Here is a 14,847-nt window from a genome sequence, read left to right on the forward strand (position 1 = left end):
TCGCATTCGCAGTCTGGTCATCTCTTGTAGTCGCATTCGCAGTCTGGTCATCTCCTGTAGTCGCATTCGCAGTCTGGTCATCTCCTGTAGTATGTCGCATTCGCAGTCTGGTCATCTCCTGTAGTATGTCACATTCGCAATCTGGTCATCTGCTGTAGTCGCATTCGCAGTCTGGTCATCTGCTGTAGTCACATTCTGGTCATCTCCTGTAGTCACATTCGCAGTCTGGTCATCTCTTGTAGTCGCATTTGCAGTCTGGTCATCTCCTGTAGTATGTCCCATTCGCAGTCTGGTCATCTGCTGTAGTCGCATTCACAGTCTCTGGTCATCTCCTGTAGTATGTCGTATTCGCAGTCTGGTCATCTCCTGTAGTATGTCGCATTCGCAATCTGGTCATCTGCTGTAGTCACATTCGCAGTCTAGTCATCTCCTGTAGTATATCGCATTCGCAGTCTGGTCATCTGCTGTAGTATGTCGCATTCGCAGTCTGGTCATCTGCTGTAGTATGTCGCATTCGCAGTCTGGTCATCTGCTGTAGTATGTCACATTCGCAATCTGGTCATCTGCTGTAGTCACATTCGCAGTCTGGTCATCTCTTGTAGTATGTCGCATTTGCAGTCTGGTCATCTGCTGTAGTCACATTTGCAGTCTGGTCATCTGCTGTAGTCACATTCGCAGTCTGGTCATCTGCTGTAGTCACATTCGCAGTCTGGTCATCTGCTGTAGTCACATTCGCAGTCTGGTCATCTGCTGTAGTCACATTCGCAGTCTGGTCATCTGCTGTAATATGTCGCATTCGCAGTCTGGTCATCTCTTGTAGTATGTCGCATTTGCAGTCTGGTCATCTGCTGTAGTCGCATTTGCAGTCTGGTCACCTCTTGTAGTCGCATTCGCCTTCTGGTCATCTCCTGTAGTATGTCGCATTCGCAGTCTGGTCATCTGCTGTAGTATGTCACATTCGCAATCTGGTCATCTGCTGTAGTCGCATTTGCAGTCTGGTCATCTGCTGTAGTCGCATTCGCAGTCTGGTCATCTGCTGTAGTCGCATTCTGGTCATCTCTTGTAGTCGCATTCGCAGTCTGGTCATCTCCTGTAGTATATCGCATTCGCAGTCTGGTCATCTGCTGTAGTCGCATTCGCAGTCTCTGTTCATCTCCTGTAGTATGTCGCATTCGCAGTCTGGTCATCTCCTGTAGTACGTTGCATTCGCAGTCTGGTCATCTGCTGTAGTCGCATTCGCAGTCTGGTCATCTGCTGTGGTCGCATTCGCAGTCTGGTCATCTGCTGTAGTCGCATTCGCATTCTGGTCATCTGCTGTAGTCGCATTCGCATTCTGGTCATCTCCTGTAGTATGACGCATTCGCATTCTGGTCATCTCCTGTAGTATGTCGCATTCGCATTCTGGTCATCTCCTGTAGTATGTCGCATTCGCATTCTGGTCATCTCCTGTAGTATGTCGAATTTGCAGTCTGGTCATTTCCTGTAGTATGTCGCATTCACAGTCTGGTCATCTCCTGTATTCGCAGTCTGGTCATCAGCTGTAGTCACATTCGCAGTCTGGTCATCTGCTGTAGTCACATTCGCAGTCTGGTCATCTGCTGTAGTCACATTCGCAGTCTGGTCATCTGCTGTAGTCACATTCGCAGTCTGGTCATCTGCTGTAGTCACATTCGCAGTCTGGTCATCTGCTGTAGTCACATTCGCAGTCTATTTAAAAGTAGTACCTGCTGTTGCACAAATCACTTTATTACACTTTTATTTCTGATATTTATGGCTATGCATATTAATGTAATCCATATTGAGCACCATATTTGATTGGCTGCTTGTGCTTGGCATATACACACAATCAAATAGTGCTCAATATGGATTAAATAAATAGATATCATAAAGTTTAATAAAGTGATTTGTGCAACAAGCTCCTTAAACATTCTACATTCAGTGAAAGTTCATGCAGTGCAAACTTTGCAGTACACTAACTTTCACTGAATGTAGAATGTTTAATGACCAGGGGCGAACTGATCCATTGGGCAGTTTATGTAGTACTAATTTGTTAATAGAAGGATTAAAGAGCTTGACTTGTAGTTTTGTTAGCTGTTTTTTTTTGTTTTGTTGTTTTTTTTTTGACAGGGGCGCAGTTTCAGTGCTTGCCATAGGCGCCATTTTCACTAGATACGCCTCTGCAGATACTCTAGTTGGGACGCAGGAACGAGCCCTGCTGCAAAGTATTGCATCAAAAATTGTAATTACACGCCCCTGTTAAACAGGGACTGAAAAATTGGGCCTTAAAAGACCTCCAAAAGGTTAAACTCCTTTTGGAGGTCTGCCAGCCGAGCACTGGCATTATATGACTGGCGGAAATGCACACAGACTTTCCTGGCCTGCCTCAGGACATCCTGTAACCCCGGGTACCTGCCCAAGAACCGCTGCACCATCAAGTTAAGGACGTGAGTCAAACAGGGCACATGGGTCATTTGTCCCTGTCGGAGGGCAGAGAGGAGGTTGGTGCCATTGTCGCAAACCACCATTCCTGTCTTAAGTTGGCGTGGTGTCAACCACCTCTGAACCTGCCCCTGCAGAGCTGACAGAACCTCTGCCCCAGTGTGGCTCCTGTCCCCCAAGCACACCAGCTCAAGCACCGCATGGCATCTTTTGGCCTGCATACTTGCGTAGCCCCTTGAACGGCTACGGAGCACCGCTGGCTCAGAGGACAAAGCATAGGAAGAGGCCATGGAGGAAGAAGAAGAGGAGGGGGTAGAGGAGAGAGGTGTGTCACAATCATTGGTAGTGGCATTTTGGAGGCGTGGTGGCGGAACACCCTCCAACACTACTGCACCTTGTCCTGCATCCTTCCCAGCTGCCAGCAGTCACCCAATGCACAGTAAAACTTAGGTAACATCCCTATCCATGCCTGCTGGACCATGAGTCAGCGGTAATATGCACCTTACTGCTGACCGCCCTGTCCAGCGAGGCATGGTCATTGCCTTCTACATGCCGGTAGAGAGCCGGAATCGCCTTCCGTGAGAAAAAGTGGTGTTTGGGTACCTGCCACTGAGGAACCGCACATTCCAAAAACTCACGGAAGGGGGCACAGTCTACCAAATGAAAAGGCAGCAGTTGAAGTTCTAGCAATTTTGCCAAGCTAGCATTCAACCGCTGGGCATGTGGATGGCTGGGAGTGAACTTCTTTCGGCGGTGCAGTAGCTGGGGCAGGGAAATTTGCCTGGTACAATCTGACGTCGGTGTACCAAAAGCAGACTGCCCACAAGTACTTGGCTGTGACACACCTAATTCTACACCTTCATTCCTCTCAGTGCAGGTCTCAGAGAGGATTGAAGGTACAGTGGGGTTGGAGATCTCTGCTGATGAGGAGCAAGGAGAGGTCCTCTTTGTTCTTTGGTGTGGGTCTTTTAGATACGCTTGCCAACGAACTGCATGGCAGGTCAACATATGTCTGGCCAAGCATGTGGTGCCCAAGCGGGAGATGTTTTGGCCAGATACGCTTGAGACATATGTTGCAAATAGCAGCGGTGCAATCTAATGCACTCGTCTCAAAAAAGGCCCACACCAAAGAACTTTTGGAATAACACAGAGACAGCAGCGCCCTGCACATGCGGAGCTTTGGGGTGTGATGCAGTCAGTGTGCTGCCCTTAGGCTGGCCCCTGGAGGGCATCCTGCCTCGTTGGTGATGTGCCTCCTCCTCCTCTCTCCTATCAGGCACCCACATTGAGTCAGTGACCTCATCATCCCCTCCCTCCTCATCACTGGAGCAAACCTGGCAGTATGCTGCGACAGGGGGAGCATGACTGCCAGATTGCTGTCCTTCTTGGGCACCCCCTCTGTCCATGCTCACGTTACTGCCTTCATCTAACTCAGTATCATCATCAGAGACTTCTAAACGCTGGGCATCCTCCTGGAGCATGTACCCAACACTGTGGTCAAACAGTTCGAGGGACTCCTCAGGAGGACATGGTGGGGCTAGGGAAGGAGTCACTGATGCCATTGAGCCGAGAGAATTGGCCGTGTTGGCAGCCGCTTTGCCAGACAAAGTACCCAGAGCATGGGTGAGAGAGGATGAGGAGGATGAGGATGGCTTGGTCATCCACTCGACCAAGTCTTCCGCATCTTGCGGCTCAACACGGCCAGCTGCCAAAAAAAAAAAAAAAAAAAAAAAAAAAAGGCCAAGCGCGTCCCACGGCCACGTGCTGATGAGGATGCACCGTCTCCACGACCAGCACTGTTGCCTCTAGACACAGAGCCTGCTTGTCCTCTTTTATTGGCTTGTGACTGTCTGCCTCTCCTTGTTGGCCTTCCAGACATACCAATGGCCTGTAGCTGCACTAAGCTGGGATTATATAGATAGATATCTAGATAGATAGATAGATAGGATAGATAGATACTGCAGCTAGCAAAATCAAGCAAAATCAACTGCTTGCCTGAGAACACCACCAACCTTCTACAGGTATCTTTAGCTGAACACTGTGCAGAGCTCGCAAAAAAACTAACTTGTAGCTTATTTAGCTGCCTGCGGTAGTGATAGGATCAGGAAAACACCACCAACCTTCTACAGGTAGCTTTCGCTGAACACTGTGCAGAGCTTGCACTACACTAACTTGTAGTTTTGGCTGAACACTGAAGAGGACGCACTACACTAACTTGAAGCTTTAGCTGAACACTGTGCAGAGGTCGCACTACACTAACTTGCAGTTTTAGCTGAACACTGTGCAGAGCTCGCAAAAAACTAACTTGTAGCTTATTTTGCTGCCTGCGGTAGTGATAGGATCAGGAAAACACCACCAACCTTCTACAGGTAGCTTTAGCTGAACACTGTGCAGAGCTCGCACTACACTAACTTGTAGTTTTAGCTGAACACTGTGGAGGACGCACTACACTAACTTGTAGCTTTAGCTGAACACTGTGAGGAGGACGCACTACACTAACTTGTAGTTTTAGCTGAACACTGTTCAGAGGACGCACTACACTAACTTGTAGCTTTAGCTGAACACTGTGCAGAGGTCGCACTACACTAACTTGTAGTTTTAGCTGAACACTGTGAGGAGGACGCACTACACTAACTTGTAGTTTTAGCTGAACACTGTCCAGAGGACGCACTACACTAACTTGTAGCTTTAGCTGAAAACTGTGCAGAGGACGCACTACACTAACTTGTAGTTTTAGCTGAACACTGTGGAGGACGCACTACACTAACTTGTAGCTTTAGCTGAACACTGTGAGGAGGATGCACTACACTAACTTGTAGTTTTAGCTGAACACTGTGCAGAGGTCACACTAAACTAACTTGTAGCTTTAACTGAACAAGCTTAGCCAATTACGGCTCTCTGTTCAGACGGCGCTGTGATTGGCCAAGCATGCGGGTCATAGTGCATGCTTGGCCAATCATCAGCCAGCACTGCACTGCGATGCCGCAGTGAATTATGGGCCGTGACGCGCCACACGAATTTGGCGCGAACGGCCCATATCGTTCGCAATTCGGCAAACGGGCGAACAGACGATGTTCAAGTCGAACATGGGTTCGACTTGAACACGAAGCTCATCCCTACTGAAGACCCAAGTGACCTAACCTGAAGGATGACTTCTTTGTTTCTTTACAAGATCAGTTACAGTTTGTCCATGGATGTCAAGTTCTGTCCTTACCAAGAGGCAAGCTCTTATGGGGTGGTAGATTTCTCCTGGCTATATGGGAAGATACAGAATCCTCAAAAAGGTGTTTAAAAGTGTAGGAAATGAAATTGAGGACTGAAATAATGTGGATTTTGTACAACCTGGACGTTTGCAAGGCTCAATGCAAGAGAGACTTTTCTATTTTGCTGAAGATTACTTTATTAACTTAAGGACTGTCACCTTCGCCTTAATTCTCATGAACATTTGCTATACAGTTGAGATGACAGTTGAAATGACCCTTATGTATGCATCATTATCTTGCAATATGCAATTAAATGTGTTGTGTATGATAATAAAGCTAAAATCTAAAAGATTTGAAAGGGATAAAGAGGATTATGAAGACTACATGTTCAACCTATATTTGTGATCCTATTGAAGGATCAAAAGGGGATGATTGTAAGGGTCTTGTAAAGACCCCCCCCCTTAGTTATGCACTTTGTGCTTTACTGTGACTTAACTTAAAGAGTCTTTAACAATTGCTTTTAGTTGGCCAGTCTCTTATATGTGGGAACACCGTTATTGTTATAGAAATTATTATTATTATAGAAAAGGTGATACGAAACGTGAGAATTCGAAAATACTTGTAGACAGCTTGGCGATGCAACCAGACTTTGTTTATAAATACTGTATAATCATAAATACTGATAAATATGTCTGGGAACTAACTTTAAGATTTGTACAATAATTCACACAAATATATACTTTAACCTCTTCCCGACCAGCCACCACAGGTTGGCACAGCTGCGCAAGTTGTCATAGCTATACGTCGGCTCTTTAAGACGCCGCTGGAGGCACGTGCCCGCAGCGTGTCCTCGGAGCTGATGTGCGTAATGCTTGTAACAGAGTGAGAACCGGAATCTGTGTGTGTAAACACACAAATCCCAGTTCTGTCAGGGGAAAGAAGAGAGAGATTGTGTTCTCCTGCTAAGTAGGAACAATAATCTCTCGCCTCCTCTAGTCATCCACACCCCCCCCCACAGTTAGAAGCACACATGGGGAACACAGTTAACCCCTTGATCGCCCCCTAGTGTTAACTCCTTCCCTGCCAGTAACATTTGTACAGTAAACAGTGGCTATTTTTAGCTCTGATCGCTGTATAAATGTCACTGGTCCCAAAAGAAGTGTCAAAAGTGTCCGATGTGCCCGTCACAATGTTGCAGTCCCGAAAAAAAACAAAAATGCAGATCGCCGCCATTACTAGTAAAAAAAAAAAAAAAAAAAATTTGTAGACGCAATAACTTTTGTGCAAACCAATCAATATATGATTATTGCTATTTTTACCAAAAATACGTAGAATACATTTCGGCCTAAACTGATGAAGAAATGTGGTTTTTTTAAAGAAAAAAAATGTGTATATTTATTATAGCAAAAGTACAAAATGCTGTGTTTTTTTCAAAACTGACACTTTTTTTTTGTTTATAGCACAAAAAAATAACATAGAATTGTGTATACAAAGATTTGCGCCAACTCCTACAGAGTAGAGCAGCCAACACAACAACTTGACCAGTGTAAATATGTGAAGAGATAAAGTGTGGCGCTAGTAGTGATATCAATTAAAAATAGTGATAACGATATAACATAAATAAGAGTGTACAATCCTCAAGTGTGTACAGAAAAGTGTTGGTAAGGGAGATGTTACCCTCCCCACCCAAGCTCTCCCATGAACAGATTCAACATTAATGAGAAGACTCGTGCAGTGGTATAACTACTTCCATATGTTAAATAGGTAAAAAAAGAGGTTAGTATTCAGTATCTCAGCAATAGATAGAACCAATCGGATCAATACTAGGAGATTCAACTACAATACTAGGAGATTCAACTACAAGATGTAAACATATAAAGAAAAGAAAAACCTTGAGGGGTAGAATATTCGGGACTACCACAGTAATGTATGTCAAGTGACGTACAACCCAAAAAAAGGGGGGACCAAAAAAAATATATATAATCAAAAGTCCATCAAGGTGGTAAATAAAAAGATGTAGACATATTTAAAGTCCACTATCCTAAATTCAGGATTGCTAGATATCAATCTTGGTGTAAATGGTTCATTTGAATGTGGTAGACAGGGGTTGTTGGACGTGTCCCTGCTCAGAGGTAGAATTTTTCCCCTAGAATGGTGACATTGGCCCAAAGGAACAGATACACAATGCCCTTACCAGATAAGGTGGACTCACAGGCCCTTGGCGGTGAGTCAAACGAGCTTGTACCGTCAAGCGGTGTAGGACTGTGAAGTCGTATGTTGGTCCTGGATGGGCTTTCCACTGATGTCACCGGGTGGCACGTCTCTAGCCCAATAAGGTTTCGACAGATGTCATCTAATGGTGTGTCCTTGGCAGGGCTCAGCTGGAAGCCGGGGTCAGCCTCAATCGTCAGATGAAGGAAACCTTTTCCTCAGCAACCAATACCATATTGATAAGTAAAGAAAAAACTTCCACATGGTGTAAACCTTTCTCAAACGTAATGACGTTTATTAAAAATAGGGGTATTTTTGCAGAAAATACAAAAATTTGGGCAGTAAAAACTAGGCTCAAAATACAAAAAGTCCCAGAATTTAAAAATTTGCGCAGTAGGTGATGGTGAGGGTAAAATACACAGAAATCTGACGCGTTTTGTCCGCATACCCCAGCAGAAGTCTTTGAGGACGAAACACGTCAAGTTTCTGTGTATTTTACCCTCACCATCACCTACTGCGCAAATTTTTAAATTCTGGGACTTTTTGTATTATTTTGAGCCTAGTTTTTACCGCCCACATTTTTGTATTCTCTGCAAAAATACCCCTATTTTTAATAAACGTCGTTACGTTTGAGAAAGATTTACACCATGTGGAAGTTTTTTCTTTTCTTTACTTATCAATATGGTATTGGTTGCTGAGGAAAAGGTTTCCTTCATCTGACGATTGAGGCTGACCCCGGCTTCCAGCTGAGCCCTGCCAAGGACACACCATTAGATGACATCTGTCAAAACCTTATTGGGCTAGAGACGTGCCACCCGGTGACATCAGTGGAAATCCCATCCAGGACCAACATACGACTTCACAGTCCTACACCGCTTGACGGTACAAGCTCGTTTGACTCACCGCCAAGGGCCTGTGAGTCCACCTTATCTGGTAAGGGCATTGTGTATCTGTTCCTTTGGCCCAATGTCACCATTCTGAGGGAAAAATTCTACCTCTGAGCAGGGACACGTCCAACAACCCCTGTCTACCACATTCAAATGAACCATTTACACCAAGATTGATATCTAGCAATCCTGAATTTAGGATAGTGGACTTTAAATATGTCTACATCTTTTTATTTACCACCTTGATGGACTTTTGATTATATATATTTTTTTGGTCCCCCCTTTTTTTGGGTTGTACGTCACTTGACATACATTACTGTGGTAGTCTTGAATATTCTACCCCTCAAGGTTTTTCTTTTCTTTATATGTTTACATCTTGTAGTTGAATCTCCTAGTATTGTAGTTGAATCTCCTAGTATTGATCCGATTGTTTCTATCTATTGCTGAGATACTGAATACTAACCTCTCTTTTTTTACCTATTTAACATATGGAAGTAGTTATACCACTGCACGAGTCTTCTCATTAATGTTGAATCTGTTCATGGGAGAGCTTGGGTGGGGAGGGTAACATCTCCCTTACCAACACTTTTCTGTACACACTTGAGGATTGTACACTCTTATTTATGTTATATCGTTATCACTATTTTTAATTGATATCACTACTAGCGCCACACTTTATCTCTTCACAAAAAAATAAAAACCGCAGAGGTGATCAAATACCACCAAAAGAAAGCTCTATTTGTGCAGGGAAAAACCAGGACATACATTTTGCTTCAGTACAACGTCCCACGACCGTGCAATTGTCAGTTAAAGCAATGCAGTGCCGTATCTCAAAAAAATTACCTGGTCAGGAAGGGGGCAAATCCTTCTGGGGCTGAAGTGGTTAAGAAATGTGTATTAAATCACTAACAGGTGTTATTAAGGGTGACAAACATATGTATATTAACAATTCTATGAAAGTGGGTTTGTCCAATGATGACAAGCAATGGGTGGACATTTTCTTTATTGGTTTCTATTGGTGTAATGTTAAAAATATCACTTGGCCATATCTTGACAATATGTTGTATTTAAGATACTGAACAAGGAAATAAAGGACAAGTGATGCATTATTCTGTGTCCGTGTGTTGACTTTGGTCTGCATTGCTCCCCGCAGAGCTGTGTGTGTGTGTGTGTGTCTCTGAGTGTGGAACAGTGAGTGCCGGCACAGGTTAGTATAGGAGTAATATATAGGGAGGACATCCTTAATGATAGAAAGGTACTATTAACTTGTTGTAAGTTGGAGCTTCCTTTCATCTTCTTTAGCAGGTTCAGAGAAATTTTATTAAACCAACTCATCAACAATGAATATTCATTTTCAAAAGGGAATCAGCATTGCTGCAATCAACCTCTTAACTTACTGTATACAGTATCTACAACTACAAGTCTTCATACGTGTACCTATATGTGTAGAAGAAAAGGACAACCCCTGCGTCAAGGAAAGAATCCACAAAGATTCATGGTCAACAACAAAGCTGATGTTTCTCTGGCAACTCATTTCTGCAGCATAGGGCATACATAGAGTGCCTTATAAAAATATTCATACCCCTTGAAATTTTCCACATTTTGTCATGGTACAACCAAAAACGTGAATGTATTTTATTGGGATTTTATGTGATAGACCAACACAAAGTGACACATAGTTATGAAGTGGAGAGAAAAATGATAATTGATCATTTACAAATAAATATGTGAAAGTATTGAGTCAATACTTTGTAGAACCACTTTTTGCTGCAATTGCAGCTGCAATTCTTTTTGGGTATGTCTCTACCAGCTTTGCACATCTAGAGGGTGACATTTTTGCCCATTATTCTTTGCAAAATAGCTCAAGCTCTGTCAGATTGGATGGAGAGCATCTGTGAACAGCAAGTCCTGCCACAGATTCTCAATTGAATTTATGTCTGCACTTTGACTGGGCCATTCTAACACAGGAATATTCTTTGACCAAAACCATTTTATTGTATGCTTAGGGTCGTTGTCTTGCTGGAAGCCGAACCTCCACCCCAGTCCTAAGTCTTTTGCAGACTCTAATGCCCCGTACACACGGTCGGACTTTGTTCAGACATTCCGACAACAAAATCCTAGGATTTTTTCCGACGGATGTTGGCTCAAACTTGTCTTGCATACACATGGTCACACAAAGTTGTCGGAAAATCCGATCGTTCTAAACGCGGTGACGTAAAACACGTACGTCGGGACTATAAACGGGGCAGTGGCCAATAGCTTTCATCTCTTTATTTATTCTGAGCATGCGTGGCACTTTGTCCATCGGATTTGTGTACACACGATCGGAATTTCCGACAACGGATTTTGTTGTCGGAAAATTTTATCTCCTGCTCTCCAACTTTGTGTGTCGGAAAATCCGATGGAAAATGTCCAATGGAGCCCACACACGGTCAGAATTTCCGACAACACGCTCCGATCGGACATTGACCATCGGAAAATCCGACCGTGTGTACGGGGCATTACAGGTTTTCTTCTAAGATTGCCCTGTATTTGGCTCCATCTTCCCATCAACTCTGACCAGCTTCCCTGTCCCTCTGAAGAAAAGCGTTCCCACAACATGATGCTGTCAACGCCATGTTTCACAGTGGGAATGGTGTGTTTAGGGTGATGCGCAGTGCTAATTTTCGACCACACATACTGTGTCCCCCACATGGCTTCTCGCAAACTGCAAACAAGACTTCTTATGGCTTTCTTCTTGCCACTCTTTCATAAAGGCCAGATTTGTGGAGTGCACGACTAATAGTTGTCCAGTGGCCAGATTCTCCTACCTGAGCTGTGGATCTCTGCAGCTCCACCAGAGTTACCATGGGCCTCTTGGCTGTTTCTCTGATTAATGCTCTCCTTGTCAGTTTAGGTGGACGGCCATGTCTTGGTAGGTATGCAGTTGTACCATGCTCTTTCCATTTTCTGATGACGGGTTGAACAGTGCTCCGTGAGATGTTCAAAGCTTGGGATATTTTTTTTTTTTTTTTTTTAATATTTTTTTTAAACCTTAACCCTGCTGTAAACTTCTCCACAACTTTATCCCTGACCTGTCTGGTGTGTTCCTTGGCCTTAATCATGCTGTTTGTTCACTAAGGTTCTCTAACAAACCTCTGAGGGCTTCACATAACAGCTGTATTTATACTGAGATTAAATTAAACACAGGTAGACTCTATTTACTAATTAGGCGATTTCTGAAGGCAAATTGGTTCCACTAGATTTTAGTTAAGGGTATCAGAGTAAAGGGGGCTGAATATAAATGCACGCCGCACTTTTCAGATATTTTATTTTAAAAAAAAATGTAAAACCATTTATTATTTTGCTTCCGCTTCACAATTATGTGCCACTTTGTGTTGGTCTATCAGGTAAAATCCCAATAAAATACATTTACGGTTTTGGTTGTAACATGACAAAATCTGGAGAATTTCAAGGGGTACGAATAATTTTTCAAGGCACTGTAACCTTAGCAATAGAGTGCTGATAAGGAAATTTGAGTTACATAAAAAGGGGTTTGAGTAGAAATGTAAACATATATAGAAATTCTGGACTGAGCCTTGAATGAGAAGGGATCGAAGAGTGCCCTTTCAGGCCTATTATTGACACTGTATAAAAATGTAATATGAATTTTACAATTACCTTCTTAGAAATCAGGTCAGCTATACATAACTTTCTTAAGACATGTATTTTGGTTCAGGTTTCTCTACACACAAATGCCTGGCTCATCCAGGCACTCATGTTTAAACTACATAGACTGGAGGATACCTTGCCAGCAACAGCTTCTGAGGGGGAACTACAGTAACTGGAAAAGTTTTAGACCTTGTCTGATCAACCGACTAGCCATAGAATAAGCAGGTATCTGGCTGCCAAACGGGCCATTAAGTGTAAAAGATACAGTATTTATGTCAAAACCTTGTAAAAACTCTGCAATAGCAATTGTATCTTATATGCGGTTTTGCATGTAAATATGTAGCTTTCATATTTAGTTTTGTATCACGCATGATGAAGAAACCTAATGCGCTTCAAAAGCTTGCATTCTCCATTTTTTCTTCATTATTTTGTTACGTATTATATGATATTCTGCTATACAATGGGGGTCTCCAAACTATGGCCCTCCAGTTGTTAAGGAACTACAATTCCAATCATGCCTAGTCATGTCTGTATTTGTCAGAGTTTTACAATGCCTCATGGGACGTGTAGTTCCACAACAGCTGAAGGGTCATGGTTCAGAGATCCCTGCATATACAATATAACAAAGGTCCACTCACCTGGCAACATCTGGATTTTGTCTGCACAGCAGCAGCACCTGCTCTGTATTAATAAATATTGCCCAACATGGAAAGCAACCAAGCATTACGATGAGAATTCCTCTCTGCAGAACAGTGCCAACACGCTTCAGATTTTTCCCTCCATAAGTCTAAAAGAGTATGAAAAGAAGAGGAGATTCACAAGCTAAAAAATGTGTGCCATGATCAAATCAAGTGATTTTATCATCTGACAAAACAGGAAACACAGACAAGACATTTATTCTATATGGAAGAATGTCTTATTTCCTGGGGGTGTTCTGTTGTGTCAGAGTGTGAAGATGTTTTCACAATGAGAACATATGATTATTTTTTAACTTAAAAAAATATATAATTCATATACTGTATAGTCTAATATTTTTTTTTAATAAAGTGAAGAAAGGTTAGAAACACCACCATTTTAAATTGCTTTGCGTCCCTATGGGAAAAGTTTGCTCTTATATCCCACCTTCAACATAAGACATGAAGGAGGAATCTCCCAAAAATGACTTGTCTTCTTGTCTTAAGGAAAATATTGAATCCAATCTATATAAAAGAATTTAGGAGTACTAATAAATAGCTAGACTGACTTATTTAAAGGGAAGAGGGTTAATGATCATTCTTTAGTGGATACATTTAACAAATACAGTGTTGCTATGTTATTTGAAGTTTACAAGCATTCTAAACAAACAGAGCCAAAAGGTCCCTTTTACCAGTGTAAGTCAAGAATGTTTGCTCTTAAAGCTAAAACGACAAGCTCCTTTTCCAATGTAACTACACATGAACAGCCAAGGTTCAAAAAAAAAAAAAAAAAAAAAAAAAAAGGATTCAGTTGTGTAATAAAGGACACGATCATGGATGCAGCAAAAGGTGATGCACAAAGCAAAATGACAAAACCTACAGATTTGCTAATTCCTGTATAACCTACCCACCTCCAACCTGCACACTGAATTTTAAATAAGCATCCCACACTGGTGAGGTCCTCACTTCATTATTTTTTTCACTGTGCAATGCATTAAAGGCATTTTGGCTAACGGTGCTAGCACCCCCACTAAAAGCATGTTTTTTTTTTATGCAGAGGATTCTGGGTCTTTAACAAATTACTAGACAAAACAGTGAATTTTTACATTTGCCTGGAATTCCCTTTAACCACTTGCCAACCGCCGCAGGCCGATGTACGTCCAAACTTTTCCGGCGAATATCGTTGTTATGGCAGCAGCTAGCTGCCATAATCCCGGTATCCCCGTTTCCGTGCGGCGGTCAGCTTTAAAGATAAAAGTGGTCCCGCAAGATCACTTTTAATCAGTGGCGGGAGAGGGGCCCTTCCCCTCCCTCCCGCCGCGATCCGGTGCCCTCCGCTGCTTACCGGAGCTGTCAGTAGCGGCGGAGGCAATCGCGTCCTTCTCCCTTGTGTGCCTGGAGACGAGCGAGACCTCCTCTGTAACACAAAACATGCAACCTGTAGAATTTTTTAAATGTCGCCTATGGAGATTTTTGAGGGTAAAAGTTTGACGCCATTCCACGAGCGGGTGCAATTTTGAAGCGTGACATGTTGGGTATCAATTTACTTGGCGTAACATTATATTTCACAATATAAAAAAAAAATTGGGCTAACTTTACTGTTGTCTTATTTTTTTTATTCAAAAAAGTGATTTTTTTCCAAAAAAAGTGCTCTTTTAAGACCGCTGCACAAATACGGTGCAATAAAAAAGTATTGCATTGACTGCCATTTTATTCTCTAGGGTGTTAGGAAAAAAAACAATATATAATGTTTGGGGGTTCTAAGTAATTTTCTGGCAAAAA

General features: G+C 42.7%; 1 protein-coding gene across 2 annotated transcripts in view; it reads right to left on the reverse strand.

Moving 5' to 3' along the window:
- LOC141128080 (multidrug and toxin extrusion protein 2-like) overlaps positions 1-14,847 on the reverse strand; it is a 188,429-nt gene that overhangs the window by 116,331 nt on the left and 57,251 nt on the right. For both annotated transcript variants that reach the window (XM_073615145.1, XM_073615144.1), the window contains one exon: positions 13,030-13,178. In XM_073615145.1, the coding sequence (XP_073471246.1) occupies positions 13,030-13,178 (149 nt within the window). The remainder of the gene's footprint in view (positions 1-13,029; positions 13,179-14,847) is intronic.

The sequence above is a fragment of the Aquarana catesbeiana genome, linkage group LG02, assembly GCF_042186555.1.
Source record: "Aquarana catesbeiana isolate 2022-GZ linkage group LG02, ASM4218655v1, whole genome shotgun sequence".
Taxonomy (NCBI): domain Eukaryota; kingdom Metazoa; phylum Chordata; class Amphibia; order Anura; family Ranidae; genus Aquarana; species Aquarana catesbeiana.